This window comes from Bidens hawaiensis, unplaced genomic scaffold (assembly GCF_021521415.1).
Source record: "Bidens hawaiensis isolate Kalapana, Puna unplaced genomic scaffold, B.hawaiensis_p1.1 tig00030831_1, whole genome shotgun sequence".
NCBI lineage: Eukaryota > Viridiplantae > Streptophyta > Magnoliopsida > Asterales > Asteraceae > Bidens > Bidens hawaiensis.
The window spans coordinates 126,065-142,602 of record NW_027495164.1 but is presented as its reverse complement, the minus strand read 5'-3'; the positions used below and the strand labels follow the sequence as shown (position 1 = coordinate 142,602).

General features: G+C 37.0%; 1 protein-coding gene across 1 annotated transcript; it reads left to right on the top strand.

Annotated features, from left to right (window-relative positions):
- Positions 1 to 4,278: 4,278 nt before the first annotated feature.
- Positions 4,279 to 6,327, top strand: LOC143581206 (uncharacterized). Its single transcript, XM_077064030.1, has 5 exons — positions 4,279 to 4,330; positions 4,498 to 4,579; positions 4,681 to 4,763; positions 5,461 to 5,854; positions 6,278 to 6,327. The coding sequence occupies exons 2-4, from the start codon at positions 4,499 to 4,501 to the stop codon at positions 5,684 to 5,686; spliced, it is 390 nt and encodes a 129-aa protein (XP_076920145.1). The 5' UTR covers positions 4,279 to 4,330; position 4,498; the 3' UTR covers positions 5,687 to 5,854; positions 6,278 to 6,327.
- Positions 6,328 to 16,538: the final 10,211 nt, after the last annotated feature.

The window sequence follows — 16,538 nt, the reverse complement described above, 5'->3', positions numbered from 1 at the left end:
CAGACGAACTAGTTTTAGTCCGTTTCGGCCCTACTTCCGCATCAAGGTCCGGCGCCACCAGCTCAACCCACTTAGAACACATTCTCAACCTCTCCCACACCTTTACATCGTCCCACGTCTTCACCGTCTCATACCTCCGCAGGCACTCCTGCTTCCACTCTTCGACAGTGAAATTATAAACCGCCAAATCGTCACTGCCACTTGGTCTCATACGACCGGCGTTCCTGTTGAACAGATTAGTAAACAAGCCGACAAATTTTCTGATTTCGGTCCACCGACCCGAAATCATATCGGCGTTCCGCTCTATACTCCCAACGAGCGAATAGAACGTCTCCCTAACCTTTGTCCAAAAGACCTTGCTCTTTTGGTAGTCCGCTGCAAAATGCATAAATAAATTTGTAAGTCATTTAACTTTTTTATTAAAAATCATTTTTAAAAACGTTAAAACAATTACCGCAACGCCGATCCTCAGAAATGACTATCCAAGCCCGACACAGGGCTTCATTCTCATCCGATGACCACGGAGTGGTTTTCCGTTTCGTCCTTCCAGTCGAAGCCGAACCCGACCCGTCCGTTGCAACTTGTTTTTTCCGGTGGACGCGTCTTCTTTGTCCCGCAGCTTCACCTTCTGGTTCTTGTGTCTCCGGAACAACAAAGTTAGGAGACGGTTGTATGTTGGATGGTTGAAAGCCGGATGATTGTTGCGACCCCGAATAAAACATCGGTTGGTCCGGTGCCGACCATAAATCGTCGTAACTGTAATCTGAATCTAGGTTTGGGTACCAATTTCCAGCCATGTTTTTAAAAAAAGGTTTCGAAGATGGGGTGATTTTGGGTTTTGGGTGTGGTATGTGATATTGGTATGTGATATTGGTTTTGGGTGTGGTATGTGATATTGGTTTATATAGAGAAAAAATTTTTTTTTTTTAATAAACATTATGAGCCCAACGGCTCTATTTACGCAACCCAAGACTCCTTCACGCGTATTCCCAGCTGCTACCCCTCTTGCGCCTGCCTCTTTTTCCGCGCTCGCGCCCCTCTCGCGCCTCGGTGGTGTGGTGCTCGCGCCCCGGGGCGCGAGCGGATGGGCTCACGCGCCCCCTGTCGCGCTCCACACCCCTCAGCCTTAATAAATTGGCATGTACATCTAGTACACAACACGTCAGTACAAGTCAATAATTAATTATGATAAATTTCGAAAGATATTCACAAAGTTTTTTACCTTTTATTTTAATAACATATTTGATTTTAAGTTCATATATTTACATTTTGTTTATTTTATTTGACACCATTTATTTACATTATAAAGAGAAGGCCCAATATTTTTTTCCGCACATGGCCTAAATTTTTTTTTATCATTTTTTAAGACGGGCCTACGGGTTCGGGTATGACAGGGTATTGGAAAATCAGTTATTGGCAATACTTGGGGTTGGTTTCAGATCCGGGTCTTCTCTCTAAAAACCATACTTTATGCATCGGGTTCCGGTCGGGTATTTGAATACCTTATTTTCGGGTATTGAAAAAACCCTATTTTCGGGTATTTTTGGGCTTTTTTCAGGTATTATTTCGGATATAGATTGGATTTTTTTAGGGGTTGTACTTTTTAGGGGTATTTTTCGGGTATAGATAGGATATTTGAAAAACCCGATTTCGGGTATTGAAAAAACCCGGTTATGAGTATGGAACCTGCTCCCGGTTTTCGAGTATTACCGAGTACAAATCGGGTCCGGTTCGGGTACGGGTTTTGGTACTGAAATGTGTGCCCTATTTGTACCCTACGGGTAGGGCTGGCAATTTATACACGAGACACGAATACATGACACGTACCTGCACGACTTTAACAGGTAACGGTAAGGCCTTAACAGGTTTTGTGTACTAAACAGGTAGACACGAATTTACCTGTTAATTTTCGTGTCTAAACAGGTAAAATACATGTTTACCTGTAAGTACCTGGTTAAATTTTTATAATTAAATATATATATATAATATTATAATTATAAACTATTATTATCCCCAAACCCTAACTCACGTTTCCACTTTTCACATTCAGATTTCAGATATCCACATTCACTCCATCGCCGCCACCACTTCTCTAGACAAACCCCTCTCCGCCCGCCGCCCCTCTCCGATGATTCCCTCGCCTCCGCCGCCCCTCTCCGCCGGCCGGTGATTCCTCCGCTGCCACCACTTCCTCACCGGACTTTCTCCTCTCCGCTGTCAGAGCCGCCGCCGCCCGCCGGTGCTTCCTCTTACTTGGTAAGTTATTAATCTTTACCTACCTATTATTCCCTAAACAGGATGTCAAATATGTGTTACTAAACAGCTCTTATCGTGTATTATCGTGTATCACATGTATTAACAGGTTCGTGTTCGTGTTTAGGATACAGGTACACGAAAAGTTTTCGTGTCGTGTACAGGTATACCCATTTCGTGTTCGTGTCTTATCGTGTACGGGTATACACGATATGCCAGCCCTACCTACGGGTAGGGTTGGGTATTAAAAATCCGGGTATAAATATACCCGATTCCGGATTTTTCGGATCCGTTTTCAGATTTGGGTTTTTGTGCACGTTTACTCTTCACCATTCATTAGAATATGAGATAGAATCAGAGCTCTCCAACTTTCTCATTGCTAAATCAGTCAATGGAATCAGTGGCTGAAACTCAACCGTTAACATAATAAAAACTAACTAGTCGAATTGATTGCAGTACATCTCATACCGAATTGGAAGCATCCACAATCTTGGACTTGAGGCAAAAATCAAATATTAAGTGGGCAAGTGAAGGAGGTGAAAACTCTCACTTTCCTATTGATTTGCATCGATTTGACGCTGCAACGCGTGATTTTTATAGATTAAATATATATCATTTTAAATATATATTTTTTATTATAAGCTATACGAGTGTCAAGATTGTCCTGGGCATTTACTATTTTTTTTTTTGATTTAATGTTGGTACCGTAAAAAACCTAACTAATACTGACTGAATTTGTGTTGCTTTCATCATAAGCTGTACGAACTGTTTTGGACGTTCATATATTTATATTTTGAGTTCAGCATTGGTGCCATAACAGACTAACACGTATCGAATTCAAATGGGTTGTTATATTCAAGCCCCCACCCCATGATGTGTTAGCAACTCTATACGACTCGTATAGGGGCTATATGTGTTGTATAGCCCTCACATGGTTGATAAATGACGTAGGAGACATGATGGCAACTTTTTCATTATATACGAGCCGTATAGTCCCGAGATTCCCTGGCAACATTTCAGCATGTCAGTCTGTACTTAGACTGGTTATTTGTAATTATTTTATGGTCTATACGAGCTGTGTAGATACTACACGACCCGTACAGGCCAGTTTTCTGATTTTCTTGCTTCAACAATGTAAGAGTTTAAGAGTTGTGTGCTGCTTTGTAAGATTATACCAAAAGTTGTGTAAGTTTTAATTTTTAAATGAGTAGTTTAGCAAGTTTTAAATGGATGGAGTTTTTTTCATCGATCGTTGACAATATCAAGAAAATAATTTTAGTGAAAATTGTGAAGTTACGGGTGGTGAACCAGAACTAAATCACATGGAAACATTTAAAAAGCCAGTTCCCTAAAACGCTCATGTTGCTCGTAGGCTGTTTGACTAGTATGGAACCAAATATGTATTTTTAAAGTACGTTTTTTCCAATATTTTGTATTTTTAAAGCAATTAAAAAAACCTATACGAGTCAAGCAGGTGTTATACGAGTCATATAACCCTATAAGGCTCATATACGGGCTATACGATACAATGGAACAAAATCTAACACTCTTAGACATAAATATCATAATTCTGCATCTATACGACTCGTATGGCCCCTATATAAGTCGCGTAGATGCCTTCCGCTCGTGTCCAAATAACCTATGAGTTACGGGAATGACCCATGCTATTAAAATAGCCGATCAGTATAGATATTTATAAAATATTCAAATAAATAATAATAATAGGAGGACCTAATTGCGAAACAAGGTCTCTCTGGTCTTGTCTAGTTCTCTCTCTCGGTAGCAGAAGAATTAGGGGCTGGCCGCAAACCCTAATTTTCAAAATCCAAATCTTCTTCAATGGCGAAGCGCGAGATATCCACCACATTGAAGAACTTGAAGGTACCAATTTTCACCACTGATTACCAATTCCTCCTTCTCAAACCCTATTTAATTTTGTTTTCCGTTTGAGATTCTAGTTGAGTGTAATTTAGGGTTGTTATTGTTTATCTGTGTTATTATCAGTTTATGCAACCAAAAAAGAAGAAGTCATTATACCTAATGGAAATTTTCCATCTTTAATCGCTACCAAAAAATGGTATTTTTTATTTATTTTGATTTTATTGTTCATGATTTATTTAATGTATAGTTATGATTGGAACATATGGCATATTGAAACTTTGTATATTGTTACTTCTCTATGTTTCTTTGCTACACTTACTGTTTTATGCTTTTTATTTCTTTTAACAATTGTTTCGAATCCAGTATGGTTATTATGGAAGGGGATCCTAGTCCCGGGGCCATTAAAGGTCGCATGTCGTTTCAAAGTTTTAATCCATCCATTGATGTAAGTATAAAAGCTTAAGTGATGAAAACTTGACAAGTATTTTCTTTATGATAAGCCGATATGGGGTTACGGTCTTCGCCTTTTTGTTTTGCTTGTTGTAGAAATTGAATGAGGCGGCTACAAACCCTAGACAGTCTGATGGCGATGCTACATCTTCTGGTGATCAGGGAAAACCGTCTAATAGGTTGGTTATTCTATTAAAGCACTCGTGTTTGATTTGTAGATATACTTTATTTTCTACTCTTTAAAGAATTCTATATCAATCAATATAGATGGTCATGGATTCCCGTCTATATTTTATATGATACATGGTTTTACGTCATATATTTCTGCAATTCTAGCTCGTCACCAAGGAAAAGGTTTTTGGTCGGTTGACATGACCCTTTTGTTAACAGGTCAACCCGAGCATGACCTGTTTAATAAATGGGCCAATTCGAAGTTGACCTGTTTAATAAGTGTTGGCAATTTCAACACGTGTTTTAATGATTGAAATCTTGTTTATATGCTTGAATGTGCATTGCTTAATTGCCATGGGTGGTTGCCATTTCAACACATTTCTTATGAATGTGATGATTTAGGTTATGCTTTATCTCAAATAGGCTAAACCAAAAAAAGAAGAAAACTTGAAAAAGGAAAATGTTTTGATGGGCTGAAACTTGAAAGTTGACTGAAGTGTATTTTGTACACAATCTTCTAGATCAATATGCATATTTTATTGAAAAACTATAATTTTGTTCACAATATTTGACATATTAATTTCCTTTAAAAAGTTAATTATTTTGGACAAAAAGGTTAGTTTTTCACAAAACAAGTTTTGTCTAGAAATCATTTAGACTGTTACCCCAACCAGCCCATTATGCTTTGATGTTTTTTTGTTATAGAGAAAATGAAGAACCGGTAAGCTTGACTAACAATAAAGTCAACGGAGACCTCAAAAGGAAACAAGTTGAAGCCACAGCAGAGCCCAATAAATCAGTCAATGTTATTGAAGGCAACCCGGGTTCTTCCTCAAAAGGTTCAAATAATAGCAGAAAAAAATCTCATAAGCGAGGAAAGCTCGACTTCAATGTTTTAAGATCTCCAAAGAGTCAAAACAGGACGGGCTGATCAGTTACGTTTATGGCCCATTGGAATTAGTTGTTTAGTTGCCATGTAACTTTCAACAAGGTTATTATGTTTTGTGAGTTTTTGTTATTTATGTTCAAGTTGAATTGTTGACCTACCCATTATTTGACTTCTTATATCTTGTTTTAGTTTGTACTAGCTTTTGAACCTGTGTATTACACGGGATATATTTATCATACGATAAAATAAATAAGGTCCGTTATTCAATTGTGATTCTCAAAATACTTATGAATTAATTTAATGTAGATTTAAAGGAAAAAAAAACGGGTTAACAAAAATTACTAAAATAGCATGGTTTGGAAATGTCGGGTGTGGATTTGCAAGAAATTTAAACAATGTGTTAAAGTTGTGTAGTTGGTCAAGCTTTATGTATGAAAATGACACTATGTTATAAAATTCGTTGTATGTTATAACCAGTTTGACAAAATGATTTTAACCTATGATCCATGGATAGCTAGAATGAATGAGATAAGAGATTAAAAATTAGGAGAAATGTGGGATTGACACCTTAGCTTCAATATTTTCTTTTATTAGCATTGTAATATGTAAGATAAAGATTATTTATGATGAAAGTAACAATCTTTTCTTTATTTAATGGTGAATTGGTGATGGTAGTATTATGACATTATCTTTTTTTATATAAATGCTGGATTAGATACCCTTTTTAGAGCATTCTCGGTTGATTCTTCATCTCCATCTCTATAATTATACTAAAAACATCATCTTTTTTCTCTCATTTTCAATTAAATAATATTTTTTTATACTTTTATCGTTACATTTTCTCACTCATTCACTCACAACCACTTTAAAAAACATTAAAAAATTATAGAGGTGAACAATGTGTTTTTCCAAATTTAACTATGAACAGTAACATTTTCTCTCTCCTCCTCTCACAACCACTTTTAACCATCACTAAAAAATAGAGAACTCCCTCACATAATTTGGAGAAACCACTGGAAATGCTCTTATTTATATTGGAAAAGAGGCAAGATGTCAAACTGATTGCTGGTGATAGTTTTGGTCACTAGGTGTTCGTGGTCTCATGAATATTTGTTGAGTAGAAATGTCCAAAATTAGTTGACACAGATTGAGCTAACTGTGCTTAACCCGAGCTAAATACGGTTTGGTTGGTTTCGAGATTTGTTTTATAGTTTTGAGACTAGCCGGATATTAAAAAAAACATTCTTTTTATCTATACTAGGTTATTGGCTCGTATATGAAACGGGTGGAAATATGAAAATCGTCTAACAAACACATGTAAGTTCAACCCACAACATATTTTTTAATATGTTTTTTGGGACGGCAACATAATATTTAATTGTAATTAATATTGGTACGAAAAGAAAGTATTCAAAAACATAAACTTAAAAAAAACAATATGATATTTAATTGTAATTAATATTGGTACGAAAAGAAAGTATTCAAAAATGTAAGCTTAAAACTAAGATACAAAGTACAATGTAAAATTAATATTCTACTAAATATTTTCTTGTAAACCATATTTGTTGTTTTGTTTGTAACTTTAAATTGCATCTATAATATAAGTATTTTAACACCATCTCTACTATTAACTCTTGATAAAGCTACATAAAGTTGATAATGTGTAAACATCGGGTATCTTAGGGAAATGCCAACTCTTGCGGGATAATGGCCTTGACTTTTGTTAATGAAATAATTTCATATATACCCTTACAAATATTGAAAATTCATATATACACACGCAAAACTTAAAAACATTGTCCTTTGTCTTCGGTTACCAACCGAGTAACTTTGTAAAGTATAGGTATGACAAACGACAAATTATGAAAGGGTGCTGCTAAACATACCTCCTCTCCTCATAAAGATCTTACTAAATGTACCCCCTTGAACTTATCAAATTAATTATCATTTTCCCTTAATATTATATAAAATACATATTAGCCCCTCCGACATTGTATTTTTAATTAATATCCTCCACTCATATATCAAAATTAAAACTATTAAGTTGTTATTACTAATATTGTAAATATTATTAATATTTTTTTTATATTTTTAATAGTATCAATATTAGTATTAGTCACACACACATACAATATAATAACGCATTGAAATCGATAATAATAAATATTATTATGATGAGCAAGAACCATAAACACAAAAAATAGAGAAAAACAAAAAAAAATTAAAATCAAACTTTATAGTTTTTGATTTAATATTTTAAAGGGAGACCATAAGATGGAAAAAATGTTAGAGGGGAATGCTATGTTAAATAAAATTGTTAAAGGGTTGAATGTATAGGAAAGAGGGTATGACAAGTAAGAGAGGGAGTACGTTTAACCTACCCTTTAATCATTAAAGTTAATTTTAAATACCAATAAATACATTACAATAACAAAAAATTCACAACACATGCGATGTGTCGAAAACAAATTACAATTAACTAAGTGACAATACTTTGAGCGGTAGCGTTACATGTCGATAAAGTATTTGGTGATTGATAATCTTTCCCGTTTGTGGAGGAGTAGCATTATTTCTTTCCCGTAGAAACTACATTTAAAACTAAACTATAATTTTGTTATGACAAGTTAATGAAAAACGCAGATTGTGAATGTAAATAATAAAGTATAAAGTTTACCGTGTGATTGAACAGTGGCGGAGCCACATTATCCCCATCGGGTTCGGCCGAACCCAATATTTTTTCGGTTTTATATATAACATATAGTGTCAAATTAACAAGCGAATCCATTCTTTTTCGACGAGCGAACCCAATATCGTTCTAAAAAAATATATTCGAACCCATTGTTTGTGAAAAATTTAGTTATATTCTTTTAGTAATGAATATTCTTTTTATAAAATACAAAAAAAACTTTTAAAAAAACTATCAATTTTATTAATAAGCATCATATATGGGCCAATAATCAATCAATCAATCATGCCCAGTAAAATCCCACTGACAGCAAAACTATAAGTAGGGTCTGGGGAGGGTGGGATGTAGGCACACCGTACCTCTATCCAAAGGAATAAAGAGGTGGCTTCCAGAGAGACCCTCGGCTCTAAGTACATTTGTGTGAAGCAAAATAAAGGAAATCAAAGTTTAACTGTTATATAAAAACTACTACTAATTATAATAATATTAATAATAAGATCACAGTTTAACAGCTATATAAAAGCTAATAATAATTATAGTAATAATAATAATATATGTAAGGGAAATACCATTATGGTATGTGGCCTAAATAAGTTAAGTCTAAGCCCTAAGGTATTCAATTCTCTCTAAAAATCCTTAACTTTAATTCTACTTCTCCACGAATTCCTATCCTCAACCATGTCCTCGGAGAGGTTTAGGTCTATCAAATCATGCCTAATCCTCTCATCCCAAGTCAATTTCGGTCGTCCTCTACCCCTCCTCCCCTCTATAGTAATGTTTTCTACGGATCTAACAGGATTCGTCGTCTGTCTTCTCTTTACATGTCCAAACCATCTCAATCTCCACTCTCTTATCTTGTCTGCTATGTTCGCCACCCCTAATCTCTCGCGAAACACAACGTTTCTTATTCGGTCTAGCCTTGTGTGCCCACACATCCAACGTAGCATTCTCATTTCTGCTACCTCCATCTTCCGCACTTGTGCCTTCTTGATGGCCCAACAATCTGTTCCATATAGCATTGCAGGTCTAACTGCCACCCTATAGAATTTTCCCTTTAGTTTAGTCGGGAAACTCTTGTCGCACAATATACCTGTGGCTGCTTTCCATCTACACCATCCTACCTGAACTCGGTGGGTCACATCACTGTCTAATTCCCCATCGCTCTGTACAAAAGATCCTAAATACTTGAACTTCGTTACCTGCGGGACCACCTGCCCTTCAATTGTGATCTGTGTGTCTTCATTGTCGTTTATCCCACCAAAATCACAGAATGGGTCAATAAGCCCAACCCAATTAACATTTTTAAACATAATACATAAATAATAAATAAATAAACAAACAAACATCGCCTCAGCAACCAATCAGCTTCTTTCTGTTGACCAAACAACCATTGCCTCATCGCTTTGCCGGTTCGTTTCAAGGTTTCAACGATCGCCAATAACCAATAACCGTTGGTCTATCGTTTGTGATATGTTTTGTGTTTTCAATGAAGCATGTGAAGACGAATTTGCGTAATTATTTGGGTGACAATTATATGAATTATGCTTGTATTTGTTATATTAAAAATGAGTTCTTTTTTAAAGTCACGATTGAAGATAACGTTTTCAAAACATAAAAATGCATAGAGAACAATTATGATATGTAATATCTTTTTATTTAAAATGACTTTGTATTTTATTGATTCTTAACGATATATTTTTGTTATGATAGTGATATTGTATTTTATTTATCGGACCCAATAATCGACCCGACCCATTCGGGCCCGAAAACTTTGACGCTGGAAAAAAATCAAGTACCAAACAATTTCCGAACCCATAAGAAAAAAATTCTTGACTCCGCCACTGTGATTGAACATTAGTATTTTTGGAATTTTTTTTTGTTTCGCCTTTGGCCTAAAACCATCCTCCTTCGTCTTCGATTATCATCTGCAATTGCTTGTTTGATATTTATCGTCACAACTTTAAAATTTTAAAGAAATAATTATTAGTTTAGAAACTAAAATGGTAGAATAAAAGAATTTAATTGCCAATACGCCAATCATTTGGTGTATTACTAAATTTAAATTTGAATTTTTGTTTAAAAAAATGATAATCGAATTTTGGCTTCTTTTTCAAAATTGGCTTTTTTTTTTTAAACTTACCATTTCATAAAGTGTGCAGCTGATTTAGATTAAACTTTTATTGACTTAAATAAAATCATAATCATCTAAATTTAAATTAATGACAATCTTAATTTTATGGTAAATAACTATATAAAATATATAGTCAAATATCTGATTTATTAACAAATTAATGTCCAATATTGTTTTTAAAACAATGTGTAACCAAACTAAAAATTATGGCTGCATTAAGAATTTTGTAATAAACCAAAATTTTGATCAATCAACCCAAGCCAACCAACCCACGCGAAGGTATATATCTTAGGAACTCACATTCACAAGCCAAGGAACACGAAAATGATTCACAAGCTAAAATCCGTCCATATCATACTCTCAAACCACAATAGTTATTTGATGCCATAAAATGCATTCCACCACTACAAAATAACAATAAAAAAAATAAGAAAAAAATAGTCAACACATCAACAATAAACGATCTCGTTATCTATTGTAAAAGATTAAATATATAATAAACGAACCAACCCCACCCAAGATGAGCTCCCATTAGGTGGGTGATATATTTATAGCAAAAACAATAATATTCTAGAAGCCTTTTTCCCGTTGAAGCTAAACGCGTGCACCAAAGCTCTCATCTTGTATCCGGATTTCTCCCCCACTTTAATTATTAACTTGACCATAATTATATTACGAGTTTCGCATTTTGGTATCGCAAGTCACAAATTATTCGCATTTTGATATAGCGCGTCTCGTATCCAGAATTATCGCTCGAAGCATCTTTTTAGCGCTGTCGCGGTGTATAACCAGCACCACCAAATTCTGCCAAATAACTTCACCACCGTTTATAACCAACCCTAGCTAGCAAACATGGGTCCCATTTACCAGCAAAGTGGCCGTTTGTGCTCACCTGAGGCCCACCGGACAAACTAATTAAGAGGTCTTTGAGTCGCTGGAACTAATAGATCTAGTGTAGCGTTCGTCTTTTGAAAATAATAAATAAAGAATGTTCATTATTAAAATGTGTGTTGTTATTTAAGTATGCTAAATAATAATGGGATTGGGTGGTAGGGTTAGAAATAATACATGGACTTGGAGATGGTTACGGGCCTTAGGTCCATGGGCTTGAATTATTTAAACTCCTTAAACCTCCCTAAAACCCTAACTTTCTCATCCCATCACCTAGCCTCCACACACACACACACACTCAAAAACGCACACAAACACTCCCTTCTCTCATCGGATCCGAGATCCAAGAGGAACCAAGGTGATTTCGTGTTCAAGCATCATCAAACAACAAGAAACACGTCTAGATCCGCGTGTTGGTCCAAATCCGAATCCAACTAGAACCCGTAAGGTGTGCCTTTGATATAAAGGTTAGGTTTTAGACATCGGTTTGTCTTAAGATTTGTTAAATAGGTAAATCGTACCATATAGTGTTAGAAAAACATAAACTTATAGTAAACGACTCAACGGGTGCGATATGGGACGAACTAATGATGTTCGGGCCCTGTTAAAGCGAGAAGGTTAAGTGGTTATGACCCATGACTCATTGTAATAGTAAAACGGGCCTTTAAGAGACGAAAGAGAACGAAAATAGCTGAAAGGCATGAAAAACAAGTTTTAAATCAAATGGGGATTCGATTCGACTGAAAACGAATCGAATAGAATGGGGATTCGACTCGGCTGGAAACGAATCGAGTCGAATGGGAATTCGACTCAACTGGAAATGAATCGAATCGAGTGGTACTCGATTGGAAACGAATCGAATCGAATGAGAAACTCGACTCGATTGAGACTCGACTCAATTAAAATGGACTCGATTCGACTTGTCTGGACTCTACTCAGCTCGACACAGCCAGGGGCTCTTGTAGCAATCGTATTTTGAGATTAATAAATAAAAGAAAATTTATTATTTTCGTGTGTGTCGTTAATTTGATTGTGTGATAGTGATTAGATTATGTTGGGTTTAGGCTTGGGAGCGGATATGGCCCTAGGGCCCATGGCCCTCCAATATATACCTCATCCTCCACTCCATTTCTTTTCTTTCACAACAAACAGACTCAAGAACACACTTCCTCTCAAGCACCTAGATCCTAAACCGAGTAAAAAGGGACGGGTGAATCTCGTGTTCAACATCATCAAACAACAAGAAAAACCATTAGATCCTCGGGTTGTCCAGATCCGAACCCAACCGAGACCAAAAGGTGAGTCTTGGCCATCAAGGTTAAGTTTTATGGTTGGTTTTGACATGCAAACTGATATACTAGTAGATCGGGCCGTAGGAAGTTAGAAAATGTAAACTTGGTAGCCCGTCGCCCAACGGGTGCGATATGGGACAAAAAGGTGATGTTTGGACTATGAAAAACACGGGTATACAAAGTTGGTACAACCAAAACCCATAAAAAAGGTAGAATCGGGCCCTAAGGGAGAGTCACTGAGGAAAATGTCTTTAAAATGGTAAACATGAAGAAGGGAAAATAATTCGCATCGCACAAGCCATGCGAAGCGAAACTTCCATGTGAAGCGAACTTCCATGCGAAGCGAAACTTCCATGAGAAGCAAACCTTCCATGCGAAGCGAACTTCCATGCGAAGCGAAACTTCCATGAGAAGCAAACCTTCCATGCGAAGCGAACTTCCATGCGAAGCGAAACTCCCATGCGAAGTGAATTTCCATGCGAATTTCCAGCTCGACCCCAGCCAGGGGCTCTGCCCCTTGGACCCTGCTAGGGGCTGCCGCCCCTAGACCCCGCTACCAGGGGCGCTGCCCCCAACCCCCGTTAATTGAGGGTTTAATTTACTTAGATGTAAGAAGTAGTAGTAATGGATAATTGATACTCGTAACCTGTTACACAGTTAGCCGTGCACAGTTAAGGAAGGGCATTACCATTAACTTAGAGAGAAACCGACTACAGGTGAGTTCTAGCTCCATTTCTCTTTGAAATGTTTTCGGGGCTGTATGCATACTTGTAAGACTAGTAATATATTTACGTGTATGATTAATGTGAATAATTGATGTTAGAATGAAAGAAAATTTTAAGAACTTGTATGTGCCTAGTTTGTTAACTTAACATGATTGTAAGAGTCAAGAAAGGATGTAATGTAAGAGTCAGGGTGGCAGGCCCTTATAATACCTGGGCAAGAATAGAGTGGCCGACTCTATGATATCGGTGCAAGAGGTTAGGTGGCAGACCCTTATAATATCTGTGCAAGAGGTTGGGTGGTAGACCCTTATAATATCTGTGCAAGAATGTAAGAATAGTTGTATGCTATGTACGAATAATGTAAGAACAGTACCAAGTAACATTTGTACGTAAATAGAGGATGTGTAAGAATAATTCTATAACTTGATAAACTAGAACTCACTCAGCGTAGCTGACTTTTAGCATGCACGCAGGTAAATAGATTGAAGGAGCCGGCTTGAGGATGGCACGTGGCAGGGACTGGAAGACTGACATCTTGGGAAGAAATGTTTTGAATTATTATATTATGTTTTAAGACAAGTTAACTTTTGTTAAGACAAGATTCGATGTTTTGTAATGTAATGCATGAAGTTTTAATTATTCTGCGAAAGTTTTAATTAACTCTGATTTTGGAACTGTGTTTATGAGTAAATCCAACACCAAAGTAGGGTTACCGGGGACGGGTCCATACAGCTCTGCCCCTTGGACCTTGTTAGGGGTTGCCGCCCCTAGACCCCGCTGCCAGTGGCGCTGCCCTGGATCCCCTTTCGTTAGGGAATTCACTAACCTAGAATATGATTTAATTAGGAGTAGTTAAGTGACACTTTTAACTTGTTAGACAGTTAGCCGTGTCCAGATGAAGCGAGGTGTGGCCTTAGGAACAAGATTCAGGTGAGTTTCTAGCCTCATTCTCTGTTATATTTTCGGGGCTGTGTGCATACTCCTATGTGGTTAGTCAATACACTTACCTTAAGTGGTAAGTGTATGTTATATGAACGTTTTATGAATGATATAGTAATGTGGATTAATGCATGAAGGAAAGGTTAGGAGTATTTGTGTAGATATATATACATGTGCAAAGAAAAGGTATGTATGGTTGTATGAATAAAGGGAACAGACCCTAATTGTAACATCCTAAAAATTATAATGTTGAATAAAGAAAGTTACGTTTAGTGATTTCGCGTTATTAATTAATTAATATCGAGTAAAGAACGGATCATGGATTTAGATTAATTGAGATGGGTTAAATAAGAATGGGCTTTAGGTCCATGGGCTTTAAGAGATATAAATATCCCCTAAACCAACCTAAAACCCTAAACCCTCATTTCATTTCCATCATAATCTCTACACACCCAAAACACACACAACCCGAACCAAGATCCATAGGCGAGGACCCGAGCTTGTTGGTGCTAGATCGTCGTGACGAACCAAAGCAACAAGACCAGCTCGTGTTCGTCGACTCATTTACGGTACGTTTATATCGAGAACTTGTTCGTTTAGGTTTGGATTAGTATAGAAATGATAGATCTGTGTTTGTATGGTAAAAACGAATCCAACAAAGCTAAACTTACTGAAAATGGTTATGATTTGATGGGTTAATCGATTGATAAAAGAACCCGTAACCTATATGCCTAAATCACACCCTTTAAACATCAACGTTAGGTCGATTTGATGGTTAGGGTTTGTAGGCGCTGGTCAGACGATTCCGTGGATACCTAAATCGAGTTATTTGGTTAAGAAACGAAGATGATTAAGGGATTCAAGAACGAACAGTAGCTGCAGCTGACAACTTCGCCTGCAAAGCTAAGTTCGCCTGATGACAACTTCGCTGCAAAGCTAAGTTCGTCAGATGACAACTTCGCCTGCAAAGCTAAGTTCGCCTAATAACAACTTCGCTGCAAAGCTAAGTTCGCCTGATGACAACTTCGCTGCAAAGCTAAGTTCGCCTGATGACAACTTCGCCTGCAAAGCTAAGTTCGCCTAAGGTTTAACTTCGCCTAAAGCTAAGTTCGCCTAAGGTTTAACTTCGCCTAAAGCTAAGTTCGCCTAAGGTTTAACTTCGCCTAAAGCTAAGTCCGCCTAAGATTTAACTTCGCCTAAAGCTAAGTTCGCCTAAGGTTTAACTTCGCCTAAAGCTAAGTTCGCCTAAGGTTTAATTTCGCCTAAAGTCAAGTTCTATTAGAAAATAAATTAAAAACGATAAGTAAAAGTAAGCTAATACTAGGCCACCAGATTAGATCAGGCGAGTATTGATACGTGTAACTTATACAGTCAGCCGAGCTCAGTTAAAGAAGGGATTTACAACTATCGGAGGAAGAAGCTGAGTTCAGGTGAGTTTCTAGCCCCATTCCTTGTTATGTTTTCGGGGCTGTGTGCATACTCGATGTGTTGTTAATACATTTATCCTAAGTGATAAGTGTATGCCATATGTGATATATGTGATGGATATGAATGATTGCTTGTCGGTACGCGAACGATCTTCGGATATTGCGCGTACTGTCAGGTTAAAAATAAAGGTACGAATATTATATATCGAAGATGTATGAACATTACAAATGAATACTTGTCGGGGCGTGAACGATCTTCGGATATTGCACGTATCGACAAGGGGTATGGTTGTTAAATGAATGATGTAAGGAACGCCTAGAGTGTTCTTATGCTATAATGTAATTAATGTATATGTGAGGTATGTGTATACAGGTACACGAATGGTATGTGAGTTCTACGTTCGACATAGTAAGTTAGGATGGCAAATCCCTCTAGCTTCTGTCGGACATAGACTCGGCTGGTGATGGCGTAGTTAAGGACTGCGGGCCTTATACGTAATATAGATGATAGATGTAAACGTAGATAGGGACGGTGGGCCTTATACGTGTCACAGATAATAGACGACAACGTAGTTAAGGACTGCGGACCTTATACGTATTATAGATAGGCATCAGCATAGGAAAGGACTGTGGACCTTATACGTGCTGTATTGGTATTGTGGTAGCATAGGGGAGGACTGCGGACCTCGTACGTGCTAAGTATTTGTATTGTGGTAGCATATGGGAGGACTGCGGACCTCGTACGTGCTATGTATTTGTATTGTGGTAGCATAGGGGAGGACTGCGGACCTCGTACGTGCTAT

Excerpts from the sequence above, each read along its gene's own strand:
- LOC143581206 (XM_077064030.1), top strand. The coding sequence starts at position 4,499 with ATGGTTATTATGGAAGGGGATCCTAGTCCCGGGGCCATTAAAGGTCGC. Across the intron at positions 4,580-4,680 it reads GTTTTAATCCATCCATTGAT|AAATTGAATGAGGCGGCTAC; the intron begins GTAAGTATAAAA and ends TGCTTGTTGTAG. Across the intron at positions 4,764-5,460 it reads CAGGGAAAACCGTCTAATAG|AGAAAATGAAGAACCGGTAA; the intron begins GTTGGTTATTCT and ends TTTTTGTTATAG.